The following is a 21,920-nucleotide window of genomic DNA, read 5'->3' as shown; positions in this document are numbered from 1 at the left end:
TTCAAAAGTGCTACCTTAGCAGCCACACTGGCCCCTCTGAGAACTAGTGCTTCCCTTGCATCACTTGGTAGTGAGTGACTGAAGCCTTCATGCCCCTGTGCACCCTAACATAGCAGGGCACTGATTGGGTGCAAGCCAGCCGTCCAAAGTTAACTCTTAAAAGGTCATATTGGTGATGATAGAAATCAGAACGTGGAGTCCTGTGCAGTGAGGGGTGGCTAGTAAGGGACGCAAAAGAACTTTAGGGGAGGATGGAGACGGTCTGTATCTTGATGGGGTATTCTGGTGTATACAGTTGTCATAGTTAATGGAATTATACACTTAAGATTTACTGTGTGTTTCACTGTATGCATATTTCATCTTGGTAAAAAAAAACCACAGGAGTGAAAACAAAGAAAAATTCGTATGGAGAACGTCTAGTCCCCTGAGGCTACCTGTAGCTGCCACTTAGAGCAACAGAACCGTTCTCACAACTGGAAGGCAGTGCTTAAGGGCAAGCCGTGGCAGGCCAGACTCAGTATCAGGCCCGTAGCAAGCACTGCATTGGAGCTGTGCTGGAGGGCTGACAGGGCCAGGCAGAGCATTTGAAAGGGGGACAAGGGACAGGAGAGCAGAGCCCTTCCTGTCACTGGGTCTGGTTGCTGTGGTCCAGGAGCCCTAGAGGGTTCACTGGGGAGAAATTGGACTGTGTTAAAATTCAAGTCCAACCAAGAGATAGGTCTGGCCGATTCCTGTTTGTAGCCCTCTAGTGATGGCAGTCCCGTCCTTCTGCTTTATTTTCCCCGTTGTCCCTGAAACCCACACGAAACCACCAATCTGGTGGCTTTGTGCCTTGTAATAGCGGAACAACTTAGACTATACAGCAACATCTAAGACCTCTGTGACTGTGTTTACTTTATCTCCATATCCCTGTGCGTGATAGCCTTTGGTGATTAAAAAACTTTCCTTGCCTCATTCGTGTGGGCAAATACGCCGGATGAATCTGCTGTGAGCCGGGCTTTTGGATCATCTGAAAGGAAGGTCGCCCAAGTTTCAGTGTTTCTCAGACTTTCTGAGATGATGTGTGTTTCTGTGGCCTCTGTTGTGGGAGTGGTTTTGTTAGCTCATAGTTTTACATAACTTTTTCTCTGGAGGAAAATCAGTGATAGCCACGCTGAACACACAGTTGGGTTTTAGGAGCCCTGTGTGTGGTGGGATACATGGTTCTCCTCTCTGCAGAACGGAAACCATCGTATCACACTGTGGTGACCCCTTTGTGTTCACATCCTTGTTCTCCTTCCCTGTCTCGGGCATGGAACCTTCCTGGGGAGGTGTCTCAGTGTTAGGGTTAGGTTGCTCTGACAGTCTGGCCCCACGCATGTGACTTTGTGCGGCCCTCGTTGTTCCCTTTCTCATGACTGGGGTCGAACAGAGATGACCGCGGGTATTTATGTAGGGCAATGCTTCTCAGATTTTACCACCAAAGGAGTAAATGCTCAACCTAGCACTCCAAAGTGACTCACCTTCAGGGCTTCTTTGATGACTCATGCATTACCTTTTGGAGATCTTTCTTTCCATTTCATAATATAGCCATGTTTTCTCTAATAGAAACATAACTCTGCCCAACGAATCCTTGAGTAAAATCAGTACCCTAGGAAGTTAGACTCCAAGTTCCCTGGCTGTCTACAGCTTCTCCTTGGGGATTTGCAGATTCTAGGTTATGAAAGAAGGATTTGTGTAAGTCCAGAATTCTAAAGTATTTTCCACAGTTTTGTGGTTCTATGGCTTTATGAGCAAGTTTCTTTATGCCTTGTCTTTAAACCTAACGTTTTGGGTCCTAACATTATTGGAGCCTGTTTAATTGCTGTTTGAATCCTTGTAACAGGTAAAGATCAAAATTATGGACTTGATTTTAATGCCATATTCCATTCCCCATATGTGTTCACAATGGGTTTTTTTTTTTTGATGTTTATTTATTTTGAGAGATAGTGAGTAGGGGAGGGGCATAGAGAGGGAGACAGAGTCCCAAGCAGGCTCCCCACTGCCAGCACAGAGTCTGATGCGGGGCTCGAACCCACAAACCGTGAGATCATGACCTGAGCAGTCATGAGTCGGATGCCCAACTGACTGAGCCAGCCAGGTGCCACAACATGATGGTTTTCAATAGAGCATGGAGGTTGTGGTGATTCCTGAGCTGAAGAACCTGATTTAGTCCTTGTTTCTTCCAGGGGCTATCCACAGTCGCTTCTTAGTTATAGTCACTTAGTTGAAGCCTAATTCTCTGAATATTTCTCTTAGGTCAAATATACATATATACACACGTTGAATAATGTTTGGGATGAGAAGTTTTATTAAATGATGCTGCATATGTATTTGTAATGCACTCATTACAGTGAGCAGTGTGAACAGTGTGAACAGTGAGCCGGTATGAGGTGGAAATGTGAAAGTACCGTTAGGATTTCCACTTGAATTTCAGATGTGGGGCTCTTCAGGTCCCTGGAGGAAGGAGGGGGCATCTGCTGCTGTCTTCTCTCTCTTCCTGGGTTTCTGTGGAGGTTTGACTGCTGCGGAACTTCCCTTAGAGGCAGGCGAAAGTGGTCCCACAGAGGTCCTGTACTTTGGAGGGTTCTGCTCTACTTCTCAGCCAGCTGTGTCCCTTAGCATGGCCAGGAGTCTGTAGAACCAAAAGGAGGTGCCTACTTGGAACATGTAATGGAACAGCAGCATGGCCATGACCCAGGTACCCGGGCCCCCCTAAATGTCTTGTCCAGACAGCCTGGACAGAGTATAACAGGTCTCTTTCTTAGGTCGTTCCCCTATGGACTCTGCTGCCGGTATGCCTCCTTGGTCTGCTGAGTGGCCAAGGCTGTATGGCGGGGGTGAACTTGGATATGTGGATTGGAATGTCTACCTGTGTGCACGTGCAGGGCCCCTCATGATATGTGACCGAGCTGGGGGCAATCCGGGAATCCATCTCGGAGGTTAACGTAGGCAGGGAGAGCATAAACCATCCCAGGGTCTGCTCCCCACAGGTCCTTTGAGGGACAATACAGCCTGTGCTCAGACGCTGCTCTCAGAGCCTGGTGCCTCCGCTGCCCCTCTCCCAGAAGTGGACCCACACAGCACCTGCCTCTTCATGATGTCTGGTACATGCCACCTCTGTCCTGTGCCTGGCTTCTGTCCTGGAAAGCCAGGTTTCACAATGTGGGGGGATTCCTCAGCAATAGGAAGGAAATTCTTCGAGGTTGTGGGAAATTCTTCCAGAACAAGAAGGCGTTAATAGATGCAGTGTGGCCACAAAGTAGGAATAAATGCCCCTTCCCTCTGCACTGGGGCCCTGGGCCTCGTGGAAACCACTTGGGTTCTGGTGACAGTCACTCTGTCCCCCAGCTGTCACCCTTCCTGTGTCAGTGCTGGATATGGAGTTCTTTGCAGACTGACAGGACAGCACTGTGTGGTGAAGTGGGACGCTTCTGCTGGGGGCCTATATGTTCATTGTTACTTCTTGTACTTGATCTCTGCTTTTGTAATTTAGTTCACGTTGAAGTTTGTCCTTCTAGGTCTGGTAGGACATTGCTTTATGCCTCAAATTCACATTTCCATTTTATCTTTTTTTTTTCTTTTGATTTTAGAGGGAGAGAGAGACAGTACACATGTGCAAGCAGGGGAGAAGGGCAGAGGAGGAGGAGAGAGAGAATCTTAAGCAGGTTCCACACTCAGCTCGGAGCCCCATGCAAGGCTCGATCCCCTGACCCTGGGATCCTGACCTGAGACAAAATCAAGAGTCAGATGCTTAGCCTACCAAGCCACCCAGGAGTCCCTCCATTTTATCGCCAATAAACAAGTAGCTTCATACATATTTTTCATATGGCACATAATCATGGTGTGATGTACCAGTTTCCAGTTTCCAAATACGTTATAATCACCAAAATGCAAGGGGAACTATACATTTCATGTAATTGTCATAGAAAGCTGTGTTTCCCGTTTTCGCACCCCGGGGCACTGCAGTGAATAGACCAGGTTTCTGGGGGCAGGGGGCTGACCAGCCGAGGCCTCCTGTCATGCCAGGCCCTGGCTGACTACCCTGGTTGGGCATCAGCACCTCAGTGCACGGCTGGGTCTCTGCACACCAGCTGGAAGCTGCCATGGAGAGGAGGGTAGGCAGGGTGGGAAATTTCCTATGGAACACAGACATCACTGCACCTGCGGGCAGGATGGGAGCAGTGTGTTAGGGCTTGTTAATTATTTGGGAGCATTAATCCTTTCCCCTTCCTTAGTCATTTTTTTTTTTATGTGGAAAACGCATCTGAAAAATAACACAGTGGAATAAATGCATGACGTTTTTTATTGTCAATACTTTCTAAAAATATTTTGAATTTTACTTACAAACCAATTTCAAAAATCACTGCAGGCTTTGCTCAGTTGCCTCTGAACAAGGGAGGGTGACTTGGCCGGTATCCCTTCTGGCAGGAATCGCTCCCAGTGTCTGGTCTGCTCCGTCTGCTGTCCCCCAGCGTCCTGCGTGGCTTCCTGGCTGTGCGTCCTTTGTGTAACCCCTGAAGTGGTAGTCTTCCTTGTCCAGGGTGGTTCCCTTGCATTTCTCTTCTCTGACTCACACTGAGTACCTATATTTTATCCTTTTTCCCCCTTGCTTCAAGGCCAGATTTCGTGTAGTCTAATGTGAAGATGGTGGGTGAATCCCTTCCTCTCTCCCTCCCTCCCTCCCTTCCTTCCTGAGCTCTTACCACATGCAAGGTGAGTAGGATGGGCCCCCCCTCACAGGAGCATGGGAGAGGTAGAGGGTCCTCTCTGTACCTTTCTCTCCCGGCCCAGGTAGGGAAGGCCAGCAACTGGGGCGAGCCACCACTGCTGCCCGAGCCCTGGGTCCCAGAGCCAGAGGTCTGAGGCATGCGGTGCCCTGTGCCCTCTGTGACTTGTGGTCCTGGCCATTGAGGGCAGGGGCCTCTACAGGGCCCCTGGGAAAGGCCTGAGATCAGAATCGGCTCAGAGCTGGTTGGACATCACAGAAGAAGCAGGTGGACTGGGAGCAGTAGAACGAAGTGACAGCCCTGAGAAGCACTGGAGAGGCGTGGTGGAAGCGGAAGGCAGCGTGCTTGCAGATGGGCAAGGAGAGGACCCTATAACCCAAACAGCAGAGGATGGGAAGTGGAGACAGAATATACAAGTTCTTTTAAACAACTTTCTGGGGCAAAGAGGAAGAGGGAAAGTGAAGTGGTTTAGGGGAGGTGGGAAGTCAATTCTGCAAAAGATTTCCTGGACTTTCCAAGTAGATTCATTCCTCTTGCCCATCCTCTCCCCGCACCACCCCCCCCCGCCCTCCCCCCGCCTCTATTAATTTCTCTGACATTCCCCAGGTAATTGCCCCCCGCTGCACTCATTTCTGGGCCATACTCCTGGAGACCGAGAGGGCACTGTGCTTAGGACAGGGGGCAGGAAGATCAGGGAGTCTTTGATTTTGTGTTCTGTGTGATTCATGTGGACAAGCCACTGTGCCTCTGACCCCTTCACGTTATGCCGTATCTTCTCATAAATCTAACATGAATAATCAGGCAGTAGTTAGTCTATTTAACCTAAGCAACGTGTTTGGTGTTGCATTAGGCTATTTTATTGATTGGACATTAAAAGGCCTTATGGCTCAGTCTTACCAGCATTTCCAAGGCCTAAGGAAATGAATCAGACCTGAAGCAAATGTCAGACTCCAACATATTGAAAGTAAACCGTAAAACCAGGGAAAGGATTGTGGAATGTCTACAGGACATAACAGCTTAGCTTTTTGGAAGTTGTTTCAAATTCTGTAATTTGGAATGCAGGTGTATCAATACACTTGATGTAAGGAAGGACTCCCAGTGTGCCTCTTCTTACAAGGGAACTGTTCATTTCTTCCTGGCATCTGGGTCTTTCTCTGAGCTTTCTTCTCCAAGTGCAGAAAGCGGTGAGATCCCCACAGGTGGCTCCATTTTTCTGCATCCCTGAGGCTGGCAAAGAGCCAGGTTGTATGTGTTTTTTTTTTTTTTTTTTTTTTTTCTTCCCAGAAGGGATGGTGGTTGTTCACCTCTTGGCATCTCTCACGCCCCTGATTCGATCTTCTGAAACCGTCGTCTCAGAGGACCGTGGGGCATCTTGCTCTTTAAACGTATGGCGCATTTTTCCAGCTTGTTGTGGGTTTTTTTTGACATCTCTTGAGATCTGTGCAGTGGTCAGTCGGTGACTAAGCTTCCTCAGTCGAGCTTACACTGGCGTGTGTGCTTCCTTCCCCAGGTAGACTCGCCCCTTAAAGATGCTGACTCCATCCTGAGAAGCAGGAGCACCTCACACACCAGTTCACACCTCTCGAGGGGCGAGGGGCTCACCGGCCTTTTCTCACAGACAGCTGCAGTCTTCAGCCTCAGCTTCAGGTGATCCTGGCATATCTCTCATTGTATACCGAATATTGGACAGCTGTCCGGACATTTTCCTTTGGGTCAGCTCCATGGTTTTATCTGATTTCTGAAGGGGTCTGTGGCCGCTCTGGGGGTCACTGCTCATTCACTTTCCCAGTGACCAGGTCACTTACCTGTCACTACGATTACGACCTGTGTGATGATGGCTCCCAGTGCTCTGTACGCTCTCCAGTTCTGGCACATTCCAGGCCTTGTGTCCATGTCACTCAGCTTTCAGCTGACACTGGGGTTCTCGGTCTCTGTTGGAGGCCACACTGCTAGCTAGCCACAGGAGACCCAGGCCCAGTCGTGCTGTGAGTGACACCCTTTGGGCATCTCCTCGGGTTGTCTGTGGCTTCTGGAGCCTGTCCCCCTTTTCTGGCCTGCCCCTTGCTGGTCTCCACCTGAATGAACAGGGGCTGGTGCATCCCAGACCCCCTCTGTCACCCTTCTTCTTGCTTGCCTCTGACTGGGTCTCAGATACACCCCATCACTGCCGCTGGCTCACGGCCCCATGCCCTCTCGTCTGGACTCCCTTTCACAGTAGCCTGCTCTCCCCGCCAACCCTCTTATCTCTGGTTTGTATTCCATGTGGGTGCCAAGATTTCTATAAAACATGAAAATCTGATCGCACACCACCCTGTGGCTTAAGTGATTTTCTTTTTTGCCACCTACAAATTGCAGTCATCTCCACAGTGAGACTCCGTGTTCTGGGCACTTTGGGCCTCCCCAGCTTTGCCTCTCAACTTCCCACCTTTGGTTTATACTCTGAAACAGGACGGGGCTGATCTCTTCCACGGGCTTCCCACCGCCTCCTGAGGTTCAGGTAACGCCTCATCCAAGAGCCCTCCTCCAGGCTGAGTTAGGGCCCCGGGGGTGGACACCCCTGCGTCATCATGTAACTCTCTCCAAGTAATTCTCTACAACCCTACAACTAATTTGGAATTAGATCCTGAGATACAGTCTATACATAAAATTCACCTGGGCATCTTTCTTTTCTTCCCTGTTCAGTAATCACACAAGTCAGATCTTGTAACTGCATGAAGTAATAGCTGGCACTGTTCAGTTGGTTCATAGTGCCTTTATGTTGTTTCAGAGAAAGTAACGTGAGTAGTTGATTGGCCTGGGCCTGGTCATTGGGAAATCATGTAAACCTTTATTTTTCTGCCTCTCTATCAGGGAGACTTAAAACACTTCCACAGAGCTACAGAAAGAGCTAATAAGCCAGGCTGCTAATAATCTGAATATAGTTTAAAGGCAGTATATAATGATAATAGCGCGATTAACCTCAGCTAACTTGGGAGAAGGCCAGTTTACGTGAATGAAATGTCAGAATTACAGGATATTTAAGGAATGCAGTCTTACTGCTCTGAGGTAGGTTTCAAGGCTTGAACCAGGCTTAAGGATCATAGTCTTCATGCTTGGGGGTAAAGTGGGGAGACTATAAATGGGAGCATCTATCATACTGAGAAAGTCTTTCTTTTTTTTCTCTCAGCATTTATGAAAAAGCACGTTGTGACATTTTTTATGCGTTTTAATACCACTTCTTAAATAGAACATTTTTCAGATAATATTTAAATGATTGCACGTCATTAGTGTCTGAATTAGTGATGTCTTAGTTACAATATGTTTTGTGCTTGCAATTAACTTGTAGCCTCAGGTAATATAGACAGATTTCATCTCCTGTAAAAATTAACAGACAGGGGTTGTTAAAATGTGAAATTGCATGGTTTACTCTGGACATTGCCCCTGAAATTGGGTTAGAGGGGAGAGCTATTTCTTTTGTTAATTTTTTCATTGTTCCATGCAAATTTATTAAGGGCTTGAGCTCCAAGTGTAGTGGCATTCTGTGGGGGCAGTGAGGGGCTTGTCATGGTGACTGCCCTCATGATGCTTCCTGTCCTGGGATAACCACAGTAAGATGTGCCGGGAGGGGGCTATGACCTGCATGAGCACAGAGGAGGAAGGCCCAGCCGGCCTGGGGGTCTGTCGGGGATGATGGTGATGGCGTTGAGACCTGATAGATGAGGGAGGTAGCCAGGTGAAGGGAGGAGGGACTAGGGAAGGCAAAGTCTCTGAGGTGAAGAACAGGTCATGGACCGCGGTGGGGGACAAGGAGGCGGGGCATTGAGTCTGAAAAAGAAAGTCAGAGCCTTGGCACAAAGAACCTGTATGCACTTGCTAAGAAGTTCGGACTTTGTTGTGTGCACTGGGGGGCCAGTGGAGGTATTTTGAAAAGATAATTTGGTAACTGTGGGTCTGTGGGCTCTCTGGATGAGGGGAAAGTGGTATGTCCACAGGCAAAGAGACCGATGAGAAATCTGTTGCCATAATTGATCCAGGCAGGAGCTGGTGATCGCCTGAGCTAGAGGCATCGGCAGTGGGTGTGAGTGAATGGGGCCACTTGATAATGGTTAGGGTGGTTAAGAGAGCAGCTCTTGGGGGGGTGGCAGATTCAAGGCCATTGGCCTAGATCTCTTGTTGGGTGGGAGTATGTGTGGCCTGTGCAGGGCAGTGCTGTGCCTGTCATTGAGGTGGGGAGAAGATGAGTTTGGGTGGAGGCCTACTGAGTCTGAGGTATTCACGGGCCCTTGATTTGTGCAGAAGTTCACTGGAGGTGTGAGACTAGAACTTACTGTATGCCCTGTTCAGGAGCACCTACAAGGAACATTCAGAAGGAAAATGAGGCTGTCCTGAAAATTAACTTCATTGGGGTTTGAGAAGTTTAGAAGAGTAGGAAAAATTGTTTTTTTCTTTTTACATCCAATTGATATGATTTTAGTGACATTGTTTTATTGATGAGGCAGTGGGCACGTTTTCTTTCCAGTATCAATCAAGTACCTGATGTGGTTGCATCCCACATGTAGCCCTCTGGCTGGCAGATACCTGTTGGGGCCGATGCTATGTTGGTGTGGTCTTCTAAATCACCCAGGGCCTATGGAGTCTTTTTGTTTTGTTTTGTTTTGTTTTTCCTTTGTGACAAGACAAATACATGCTCACTGTAGAAATTTTAAGTAGCTTCAGAGAAGCGAAAACCATTTATTTTCTATATATGTTATTACTATTTTTTTTAAGTCTTCTTTGGAGCATCTCTACTTAGGTATACCATTTGGTACCAACGATTTAGTATCTTACCTTATAAAATGAAGGTGTGACCTTTCAGCTGGACCTGGGAGAATGGGAAGACTTTTGCAAGTGGGTCCTAGCAATACGGTACATTCTGGGTGGGGAACAAATCCACACAAGTAGAAGCAAGCTGGTTTAGGGCCTAGTCACTTTGGATATAGCATAGATTACCTTGGGGGGAAATTTGAGTGGGAAACAAGGTGGGAAATGAATGTTGGGACAGATGATGGATGCTTTCTTAACCTTAAGTTGTTTGAATTTGTCCCCACTTCTGTCCAGAAGCATGATCACATTGATGCAGGGCACTAACCCATCAGTGTGACTTGGGGAGGAGGGTGGAGGCAGGTGGGAGTTAGCATGTGTGGTTTTAGAGATTTTTCTGGAATAGTAACATTTTTATTTTGGTTTTTCTTCCATTTCTGTCTTTTCCAGGAGAATATGAAAGTGTTACTCAGGCTTTGTTTCATAGCTGTACTGATTTCTTCTCTGGAAGCCGGTAAGTAAGCATTTCCTTGTGTTCCTGTTTGCTGAGAAACTCTATTATTTAGAATTCATGAAGTATCTTCTGTGACGGAGTCATTTTTTTCTCTCCTGTTCTATTGAATCTGTGACCTCCTGGTCGCAAAACCGTACTGCTGGATGTTCCTTCCTCATTCTCTCACTTATGGGACGGTAGACTGGGGCACAGTGAGCTTACAAGCCCAAGCTCACGTAGCTAGTGTCAGAGCAGGAGCTAAAGTCCGGGTCTCCAATGTCAGGGCCAAGCCTTCTCCGACTTTGTTGCTGATTGAAGAGTGTGATAAGGGAAATCCTGGCTCTCATTCACAAGAAGTATCAAAATTCATTATGAACCCACAACTGAACTGAAAACCATCATAAGACAGTTCTTTGTTTTCTCGATTTCTTCTTTTTTTTTTTTCCTTTTTTCCTCTTCTTACCATACTGCAAATGCTTTTAGCCCTTACTGTGTGCTAGGCTCTAGGTGCTGGGGACACAGTGAATAACCCCAATAGAAATATCTGCCTGCATGGGGTTTGCATTCCACTAGGGAAGAGAGACAATGCATTAGATAAGTAAGTATATATTATGTCATATGCTAAGAAGCATACATAGAAAAAAAATCAGGAAAAGGATATATAAAGTTTGGAGACTGGGGTGGGCAGAAGGTTAAAGATTTTGATAGTGTGGCCAGAAAAGGCCTCACTGAGAAGTTGACCTTTGAGTCAAACCTGAAGTGGGGGGAGTCAGGAGCTATATAGATATCAGGTTGGGAGTGGAGAAACATTTCAGACAGCATGTGCCAAGGCCCTGAGGCCAGGAGTACTTGCATGTTCTAGGAACTAAAATACCAGTGTGGTTGGAGCAGAGTGAAAGGTGAGGGATGTGATAAAGACCGAGGTCATGTGGATAATGGTGGTGGAGGGAGGATGGTGGAGGGTTGTTTGTGTAGAACCCATAGACCTCTCTAAGGATCTTGGCTTATACTCTGTGTGAGATAGAAAACTGCAGGGTTCTGTGTTCAACACCAGAGAGATGATCTGACTTCTATTTTAACAGGATCATTCTGGTTCTTACATGGTGAATAGATCGTGGGGAGGCAAAGGCAGAAACAGACCAGTTAAGAGGCTGTTGCAGTGATCTAGGCAAGGATTGATGGGAGCGTGTTCAAGGGTGGCAAGGAGAAGTGAGAAGTACTCAAAATTTGGGTATATTTTGATGATAGAGCCAACAGGATTTTAAGATAAATTGGATGTGGGTATGAGAGAAAGAGAATCATGGCTGACTCTAAGGGTTTTGGCCTGAGCCAAGTGCAAGGTGGAGTTGCCCTTGACGGGGCAGGGGAAGATCCATGTTCAGACCACACATGTTAAGTTTAGCTCCATTCCGTGTGGAAATAGTGATGTTGACTAAGCAGTCCGGAGCCCAGGGGACAGTTCTGGGCTGGATATAAAATTGGAGACCTCAGAAAGCAGCTGGTACTAGAACCATGAGACGAGATGGGGTCACCTGAATGTGGTTGGAAAAGATAAGACCTTCAAGGACTCAACGCTGTAGATCTCCAAGGTTGGTGGTCAAATTCCTACTCATCAGAGACTCAGTGAAAAACAGACCTGAAATGTAGTAGAAGAGAAGCAGACAAGTGTCCTGAGATCCAAGTGAAGAAAGCGTTTCAAGGATGAGTGGATCATATGTGTCAAATGCAGATACTTAAATAAGTTAAGTAAGATGATATCTCAGAGTTGCTTATTTGATGTGTCAGCTTAAAACTTACAGATCAGAACAATGTCAGTAGAGTGGTGGGACAGATCCCAGATAAACAGAACAGGATGTCTAGCTGAGACCTTCTTAAAGTTTACTCTTTTTATCATACACTGTTTTTGCTACCGCCATTCCTTGTAGCTAAAGTCCTCACAGGATACCATGCTAACCTGTCCACTTTTATCTCTCTTTTTTTTAAATTTTTTTTAACGTTTATTTATTTTTGAGACAGAGAGAGACAGAGCATGAACGGGGGAGGGGCAGAGAGAGAGGAAGACACAGAATCGGAAGCAGGCTCCAGGCTCTGAGCCATCAGCCCAGAGCCCGACGCGGGGCTCGAACTCACGGACCGCGAGATCGTGACCTGAGCTGAAGTCGGACGCTTAACTGACTGAGCCACCCAGGCGCCCCTGTCCACTTTAATCTCAATTTTATGGTTTTTTTTCCTAATGTTTAGTTATTTACTTTGAGAGACAGAGAGTGTGAGCAGGGAAGGGTCAGGGAGAGAGGGAGAGAATCCCAAGCAGGCTCTGCACTGTTGGGGTGCCCATATTCCTTTGAATTCGTATTTTTGTATTCTTTAGGTAAATACCTAGTAGTGCAATTCCTAGATCTTAGGGTAGTTCTATTTTTAACTTTTTGAGGAACCTCCATACTGTTTTCCAGAGTGGCTGCACCAGTTTGCATTCCCACCAACAGTGCAAGAGGGTTCCTTTGTCTCCACATCCTCATCAACACCTGTTGTTTCTTGTGTTGTTGAGTTTAGCCACCCTGACAGGTGTGAGGTGACATCTCATTGTAGTTTTGACTTACATTTCCCTGATGATGAATGACGTTGAGCATTTTTTTCATGTGTCTGTTGACCATCTGTATGTCTTCTTCGGAAACATATCTATTCATGTCTTCTGCCCATTTTTTAATTGGATTATTTATTTTTTGGTACAACACCACTCTGTGACTTTTCCAAGGAGCTTCCAGTCAGGTAAGTTCATGGCAGTGCTCTAAGAATAGGACTTTCTGAGGAGCTCCAAACCTGGTCTCCTCTTGAAAGCCTGCTGTTTTTCACAGCTGTTGTGTTTTCCGGGCTTCTGTTTTCAAGGCTAGAGTGGAGCTGGGAAAAGGGGATGACAGTATTTTAAGTTACAAAGACACAAACTGTTCTGTTCCACTGAGATTTAGCTGGTTTGTTATTAAATAAATGTGTTTGTTTTTTTTTTTTGTTTTTGTATTTTTTTTAAGAGAGAGAGAGGGAGTGGGGGAAAGGCAGAGAGAGAGAGAGAGAGAGAGAGAGAGAGAGAATCTTAAGCTGGCTCCACACTCAGCATGGAGTCTAAAGCAGAACTTGATCCTATGACCCTGAGATCATGATCTGAGCCGAGATCAAGCAAGAATCAGGATGCTTAGCTAACTGAACCACCCAGGCGCCCTTAAATAAATGTTTTGATTATTGGAAGCCTTTGATGGAAAAAAATTTCCAGTCTTATTTCTGAGACTTCTATTCCAGTGACCTATTTATCTGTATACCAATACTGCACTGTCTTAATTCCTGTGGCTTTATAATAAATGCTGAAATAAAGCAGTGTAACTTCTTAAAACATTTTTAAAAAATCAAAATTGTTGACTCATTCTGTATGAATTTTAGAATCAGCTTGCCAATTTATACAAAAAAAAAATCCTGCTCATATTTGGAATGAAATGGAATTGAATATAAATCGATTTGGAGGGAAGTGACATCTTGACAAAATTGATTCTTCTGACCCATGAACAGATTATACATTTCTTCATTTATTTAGAACTTTATTTAAGCAACATTTTGTAATTTTCATTGGATAGGTCTGAAGCATCTTTTGTCAGATTTATTCTTTAGTCGTATCTTTTGACGCTATTAGAAGTGATATTTTAAAAGTTCAGTTTTCGTTTATTTTTTGCTTGTGTATACAAACACATTTAATTTTGCATATTCATATCCTACAATTTATTAATCCTTCCAGGTCTTATGTAGATTTCATAGCATAGTCTACACAGATGGTCATGTTGTCTGCAAATAAAGACATTTTTCTTTCCCCTTCAATCTGGATGCCATTTATTTCTTTTTGTTGCCTTAATGTACTAATTGGATCTTCCAGTATAATATTGAAGTGGTTACGGTGGACATCCTTGCTTTGTTCCTAATCTTACTATATGATTAGCTGTAGGTTTTTCTTACCTGTCTTTTATCAGGTTCAGAAAGTTCCCCTCCATTTCTAGTTTGCTGAGAGTCTTTATCAGGAATGGATGTTGGATTTTGTCAAGTGCTTTCTCTGCACTGTTGAGATGATCGTATAATTTTTCTTTTAAAAGGTGTTCAAATATGGAATTTCATAGAGTTTTTAAAAGAGGTGGATCCAACTTTGTATTTCTTTGATGTTATGTACATTATAATGCATTATCCTTTTTTGATGTTATTGTAGGATTCAGTTTGCTAAAATACTTTAAAAACCGTTTACATCTATGTTCACGATGAGGAGTGGTTTGTGGGCTTCTTTTTTGGTCGTGTCTTTGTTTTTGACATTTGAATACTGCCGAGCTCAAAGTAAACCAGGAAGTGTTATTGACTCTTCAATTTTCTGGAAGACTATATACAATCGGTGTTATTTCTCCTAGTGAAGCCATGTGGGCCTGAAGTTTTCTGTTTGGAAGTTTTTCGAGTACAGATTTACTTTACTTAGTATTTACAAGTCTCTTCGGGTTATCTTTTTCTTCTGAGAAGTTTATAGTCAAGGAATTTGCTCATTTTATTCAAATTCTTAAATTTACTGGTATAAAATTGTTCATAAGATTTTCTTATTATCCCTTTAAAATATTTGTAATAAGAGATGTCACCCTCTTTTTTCCTGTTGAGTGGCTAGACATATATCAATTTGATGGATTTTCTGAAAGAACTAGTTTTTGGTATCTTTGACTTTATTATTTTCCTGTTTTTTATTTCATCAGTTTTTCTCTCAGATCTTTTGGGTATATATATTTTTTCTAGTTTCTTAAGTGGAAACTGAAGTTAGTAATCTGAGATCTTTTTTCTTCTGTAGACATTTAGTGCTGTCTTCTTTCCTCTAGGTACTGCTGCCAGTGCATGCCACAAGTTTTGATATGTTTTGTTTTCCGTATTCAGGTTAAATTACTTTCTAATTTCCCTTTTTCTTTCTTTTTAACTCATGGGTTATCTAGAAGGGGTTTACATCCTTCAAATATATGGGGAATTTCTAGATTTCTTTCTATTATTGATTTCTAGTTTAGTCCCGTTGTCACCAGGGAACATACTTTGTCTAATTTGAATCCTTTTGAATTTATTGAATATTAGATTATGAACAAGAATATGATGAAATTTTTTGTGTGCACTCAAAAAGAATGTGTCTTCTGCTCTGTTGGGTAGAATTATCTAGAAATATTGATTGCACCAGGTGTGCCTTAGTGGCTCAGTTGGTTAAGCATCAGAATTCAACTCAGGTCGTTATATCACAGTTTGTGAGTTCAAGCCCCGCATCGGGTTTTGTGCTGACCGCTTGGAGCCTGAAGCCTGCTTCGGATTCTATGTCTCCCTCTCTCTCTCGGCTCTTCCCTGACTCATGCTCTGTCAGTCTCTCTCTCAAAAATAAACATTAAAAACAAGTTAAAAAAATTGATTATGCCAAATTCATTGACAGTGCTCACATCTTTTATATCATTATCATTATATGGCTGTTTTACTTGTTCTATCAATTATTGTGAGTATGGTGTTGAAATCTTTGACTGTAATTGTGAGTTTCTTTATTTCTCCTTGAAGTTCTATCAGGTTTTGCTTTATGTATTTTGAAGCACTGTTAGTAGGTGAATAAACATTTAGGATTACTGTGTACCTCTTGATAAATGACTCCTTTATTGTAATGAAGTGGCCATTTTTATCCTGGTAATGTTCTTTACTGTAAAATTGGAAAATATAATAATCATTCATACTTTCCTTTGATTAGTATTATGGTAGATATTTTCTCTTTTTTACTTTTAATGTATTTGTGTCTTTATACTTAAAGTGTGTGTATGTGTGAGAGTGTGTGTATAATAGGCAGCATATAGTTGGGTCCTTCTTTCTTTATCCAGTCTAACTATCTTTGCCTTTTGGTTGGGGTATGTAGACCATTAAAATATTTTAATATGATTATTAATACATTTGGGTTTAATTTAGGATCATATTTTATTTTCTCTTTGTCCTATAAATTCTTTTCATTTTTGTTTCACTTTTTTGCTGCCTTTTGGATTGAGAATTTTCGTAATTTATATTTATCTCCTATGTCTGGCTTATACTAATAACTTGTTTGTTTTTAAAATAACTGCTCTCAGGATTATGGTATCCATCTTTAACTTACTGCTATCCACTTTTAAGTGATACTATACTATTTCAATTATAGTATAAAAAATTTAGAACAATATACATCCACTTCTCCTTTATTGAACTTTGCCTTATTGTTCCCATATATTTTACTTCTTTACGTGTTATAAATCTCACAATGCTTTTTAAAAAATTTTTGCTTTAAACATTCAGTTATCTTTAAAGATATTTAAATAATAAAAATTATTTTATAACTACCCATGTAAGAAACATTTCTGAGAATTTATTCCTTTATATAGATTCATTTTTCATCTGATACTATTTTCCTTCTTTATGAAGAACTTCCTTACATATATATATATTTTTTTAGCATAGATGTACTGGTGGTGAATTTTTACAGCTTTTATAATTTGAAAAAAAAAGTGTTTATTTTGCTCCTGTTTTTGAAAGATATTTTTACTAGATCATGAATTCTAGGTTGGTAATTTTTTCTTTCAGTACTTATCGTTATTTTACTCTTTTCTGGTTTGTATTGTTTTTGACAAGAAGGCTGCATCATTTTTGTGTTTGGTGTAGTTTTTGTTATGGTTTTTTTTTTCCTTAGGGTTTATTGTGATTTTGGGATCTGTGTGTACATTATTTTAGTAAAATCTTGAAAGCCTGTATTTCTTCAAGTACTTTTTATGTTTCACCCACCTCTCTTCTCCTTTTTCTTCAGGAATTTATATTACATGTATTGAAGTTGTCCTGCAGCTAACTAATTTTATTTTGTAAAATTTCTGTTATTTTTCTTTCTGTGTTTAATTCTGGATAGTTTCTAATGCTGTGCCTTTAGGTTCACTAATCTTTTTTTCTGTATTGTCAAATCTGCCATTAATCATATCCAGTGTTTTTTTAAGACAACATTGTAGTTTTCATTACTAGAAATTTGATTTAAATTTCATTAAAACATCTCTTTCATGTCTCTACTCAACATGCTTGATCTAGTGTCTTGGACAAATGGAACTGAGTAGTAATAACTATTTTAATTTTTCAATCCATTCTATCATCTGTGTCAATTCTGGGTCAGTTTTGATTGACTGATTATTTTCTTCTTCTTATTGATTGTATTGTCCCACTTCTTTGCACACCTGATAATTTTTGATTGAATGCTGGTCATTGTAAATTTTACCATTTTGGGTGCTGGATATTTTTGTATTGTTAAAAATGTTCTTGAACTGTTCGGCCACAAGGTTATGACTTGGAAGTAGTTGGTCTTTTCAGGTTTTGATTTTAAGCTTTATTAGTCATGATCACAACAAGGTTTTGTATGGGGCCTAATACGTCCCATCTGGTAGGTCGGAATCATCTGGGTACTTTACCTGATGCCCCATGATTAATGAGGCTTTTCATTCTGCCTGTTGAGAACAGCAAATGCTACTAGCAAGTGTGTGCTCCAGTGGATATTCACTCTAATCCTTTGGGCAGTTTTCACTCTGGCCTTGGCACTTCTAATGTGCTTATGCTAATTGGTACTCAGCTGAAAGCTTAAGGGAGACTTATCTCCAAAACTCTATCTATACAGTTATAATCCCTTTGGTATTCTGTCCTGCAAACTTATAGTTTACCTGGATTTCCAGCTCTATTTTCTCCATTCAGAGAGAACACTGGGCTTTGCCTGTGTTTCCTCCTTGCGATGTCATGACCTAGAATCTTTCTCTAGGCAGTAACTTGGGAAAATTGTAGGGCTCACCTGCTTTGTTTTCCATCTTTCTAGTATTTCTGTCTTTTGTTCCCTGATGTTCAATGTCTTGAATATTGTTGTTTCATATACATGGTCCATTTTTAAAATTGTTTCGGTGGGAGGCCAAATCCAGTCCGTTTTGTACTGAAGTAGGTATCTCTCCTGCTACATTAGCACCAAATTTTAGATGGACAGGAAGGGATAAGAGAGGTTAAATAACTTTCCCTAGGACACACAACTAGTCAGTGACACAACTGGATTTGTACATAAATCTTTCAGACTTCCAAGATGATATTTTTATTTAAAAAAATGTTTTTAAGTTTATTGACTTATTTTGAGAGAGAAAGAACACGAGCAAAGGGGAGCAGAGAGAGAGGGGGAGAGAGAGAATTCCAAGCAGGCTCTGCACTGTCAGTACAGAACCTAGCAGGCCTCAGACCCACAAATCGTGAGATCATGACCTGAGCCGAAACCAAGAGTTGGACACTTAACCAGCTGAGTCACTCAGGTGCCCCCAAGATTATACTTTTAATCATAAAGCCGTTAAAACTCATATATAATATGAATTGATGTATTTTATAATTGATGTGTTTATATGTAGATATTACAATTAAAAATCACTGACGAATTTCTCATGGAAATTGCTTTCCCTTTTTCCCTTTTAAAGATACTTGTGAGGAACGTGAAGAAAAAGTAGTTTTAGTTTCATCTGCGTATGAAATTGATGTTCGTTCATGTCTTCTTAACCCGAATGAAAAGAAAGGCACTATAATTTGGTATAAAAATGACAGCAAGACACCTATATCTATGGAAGTAGACTCCAGGATTCATCAGCACAAAGATAAACTTTGGTTTGTTCCCGCTAAGGTAGAGGATACGGGACATTACTATTGTGCAGTAAGGTAAGAAAGGGATTAATAATGTTTCAAACATGTGTTCTGTGTGGCTGCAGTCGTTAAGGATGGAAACATCTTTAATGGTGCTTAATTCATCTATTTTGATTTGTTTTAGAAATTCAACTTACTGCCTCAAAATTAAAATAGCTATTAAGTTTGTGCAGCATGAACCTAACTTGTGTTACAATGCAGAAGCTATATTTACACAGAAACTACCCATTGCGAGAGATGGACAACTTGTGTGTCCTTATTTGGATTTTTTTAGAGACGAAAAACATGAGTTACCCAAAATACAGTGGCATAAGGTAATTTTATATCATATATGGTATTTTACTTTTCTGTCAGATAAAATCAGTTTTCTGTCTTGGACCATAGGGTGAATCTGCAGAGGACTTTTTCATGTGACATGTTGTTTGCTTTTGTGTGTGAAACCTATTAGAAATTTTTTTAAAAGTTGTAAGACGACATACATTTAATTTGCAGCTTAATAAAAATCTTATTTTCTCTTAATTTTATTTGATTTAGTAAGATTGAGAAAAGTATAGTAGAAATAAAAGATATTTAATGATAAGACTGATTATAAATTTAAGGTTTTTAAGAGACCCCTATTTATCATAAAACATATGTATTTTTGCTTTATTAAAAATATTAAGTGATCCTGAAATAATTTAGTGGTTTCTGTTACTATCTTGAAAGTGGATTGGCTAGCACTCCATGGAACACATCACGTTTTTTGGTGCTTTCGCTCTACCTAGTTGGTTGGAGCTTATGTGGGGAATCATCTTATAGGGGTGAAGAAATACAAAATAAATAATGTCAGTGAAGAAAGGAAGTACAGCATTACTAAGAAAATATGGTGTTAGCATTCTTTCCTCAAACATGTTTTTCTTGCAAATAAATTTGTCTTCACTTGTCTTCAAAGTGCAAGGCTCATAGGCATAAACATTTAATATCCTGGAAATGTAATGGTGAGTATTGCCAAAAACATACTATATTAAAACTTGTATGTAAGGAACATGGTCATATATGTATTCATACATGTGCTCAGCTTGTGATCATGTGCCTGGTGCAAAACAGAAGAGAAATAAATAGGCCTGTGAGATTATTTTTGTAAATTCTCCTGAGGTTTTCAATTCACATATGTATGAATATATATGAACATAAATATGCATGTATACATATGTGTGTGCGTGTGTATACACATACATACACATAAATAGACACGTTTGTAAAACATTTACCAATGTGAAAAAACAGAGTTTCTTTTGCTGGTAGGCAGGGGGAATTCATTAATTGGTTTTCAATACTCCCTTCCTCTCCCTCTGTCTAGGATTGCAAACCTCTACTACTTGACAATGTGAACTTTACTGGACTGACAAATAGACTCATCATGACAAATGTGACTGCAGCACATAAGGGGAACTATACTTGTCAAGCATCCTATACATACTTGGGAAAGCAGTATCGTATTACCCGGGTTATAGAACTTCTCACTCTAGGTGAGTCATAGCTCCAGTCCTAGGAATTTGAACCTGGGAAGGCCCAGAAATCATGATTCTAGTATTCCCTTCGTTGTTAATGGAAGAACTAAACCCAAGAGCAGCTTGGTGACTTGCCAAATGTCACATGGCTGTTAGTTTAGTCTTTGTTGCTAATACCGCGTCTATGTTTTGCATTCCTGCCTCAGATGCAGGGCTAATTTGACCAACAGTTAAGAGCTGTTTTCCAATGGAAGCAAGAGGCTTGTTCTTTGGCATGGCGAAAGATGGTTCTTCCAGAGAGCTCTGGAGTTCCCTGTGGCTGGTGTATGAGGAAGAGTAGTTCCAAGGTCTTTCGCTTGGGGAGTCTGAGTGTGTAGCAGTGAGGGTTGTTGGTGTGATGGGGTGGGCGCTGATGGGCTTTGGAACACGTTGCACTCCCAGAGCACGCTCTACCTCTTGTTAGTTTCTTGTTAGCTCGCCTGACCTCTCTAAGCCTGTTTCCTCCTCTGTAATGGGATACAACCTTCCAAGACTGTTGGGGAGATCAGCAATCAGGTATGCTCAACTTGTGGTCATGTGCCTGGTGCAGAACAGAGGAGAAGTAAAAAGGTGTATGATGATTTTTCTAGTAAATCTTCTCGAGGCTTTCAATTCTCTGTTAACTATGTTTCCCCTAGAAGCTATTTTACAAGAAAATGCACTCCTACATTACCTGGGGATGGGCAGAATGTTCAACCTTTCTGTGTCAGATTTCGTAAGCTTTCAGTAATAGAAGAGTTACTTTAACCAGGACTTTAAAAGTTAAAGGAGTCTTATTAGTAATTATGCTGGGACAAGAGGCAAAAATGGGGACTATCTCAGGTAATTCCAAAATATGATCACCCTACCTATAGCTAGGTGTTCTCAATCATCTAATAATTTATATTTTTTAAACGTTAATTTTATTGAATCAAAATTAATTCCTTGCCCACATCCTACAAGCACCAGTGCATTATAATTTCCAGCAGTCTTTATATCACTACCATCCTGAGATTTTAGCAGCTTCTCTCTGGCCATTGTGTAGCTCTGGCTTGTCTTTCTTGACATACGGCAACCAGAGCGACAGACAGAATTTTAGAGAGAACTAGGGAATTTTTTAGATAGGTCAATTATGTGTTAAATACCCTCTGTCTCATTTTCTGATCCCTTCTATAGAAATAATATACTTCATCAGAGATGAGATCATATTTTGTTTTCATAAAGGCAGATTCAAAAATATTAATTGAGCATCTACTCTATGCCAGGCACACTGTTCTAGGTATACGTCAGGGGACAAAAGAGACAATATCCTGCTCTGATGGAGTTTGCTTCATTGTTGTTGTTGTTGTTTTTGTTTTTTTGCCTTTTGTGTTTTGTTTTGTTTTGACTATGGTGGAATCCTGGCCATTCCAGCTCATAGTTTCTCAGGCTTGGCTACAGATCAACCTTTGAAGTCCGTCTTCTTGTAAATAAAACTCAGATGGATTTCTGGAGCTCCTTAATACTTTTCCACCCTTTTTAATAAATGATGCCAAATTTCTTGGCACTCCAATCTTGGGTCATTACTAAAATTACGAAATACAAGCAGGTCTAGCACTGGACGGTCCTTCTGGTTAATAATGCGTCATCCACAGAAGTACCTTGCCACAGCTACTCGCT

At 41.8% G+C, this 21,920-nt stretch overlaps 1 protein-coding gene across 13 annotated transcripts in view; it reads left to right on the top strand.

The window, feature by feature from the left end:
- Positions 1–21,920, top strand: part of IL1R1 (interleukin 1 receptor type 1) — a 78,846-nt gene that overhangs the window by 42,462 nt on the left and 14,464 nt on the right. For 6 of the 13 annotated variants that reach the window (XM_045445593.1, XM_045445592.1, XM_045445595.1 and 3 more), the window contains 5 exons: positions 6,259–6,395; positions 9,978–10,041; positions 18,534–18,768; positions 18,878–19,067; positions 20,093–20,261. In XM_045445593.1, coding sequence (XP_045301549.1) covers positions 9,984–10,041; positions 18,534–18,768; positions 18,878–19,067; positions 20,093–20,261 — 652 coding nt within the window. In that variant the 5' untranslated portion in view covers positions 6,259–6,395; positions 9,978–9,983. Of the gene's footprint in view, positions 1–6,258; positions 6,396–7,103; positions 7,246–9,977; positions 10,042–18,533; positions 18,769–18,877; positions 19,068–20,092; positions 20,262–21,920 lie in introns of all 13 variants that reach the window. The other 7 variants (XM_045445597.1, XM_045445598.1, XM_045445600.1 and 4 more) reach the window with 5 other exon arrangements.

The sequence above is a fragment of the Leopardus geoffroyi genome, chromosome A3, assembly GCF_018350155.1.
Source record: "Leopardus geoffroyi isolate Oge1 chromosome A3, O.geoffroyi_Oge1_pat1.0, whole genome shotgun sequence".
In the NCBI taxonomy this organism is placed as follows: domain Eukaryota; kingdom Metazoa; phylum Chordata; class Mammalia; order Carnivora; family Felidae; genus Leopardus; species Leopardus geoffroyi.
This window is presented reverse-complemented; position numbering and strand designations above follow the sequence as displayed.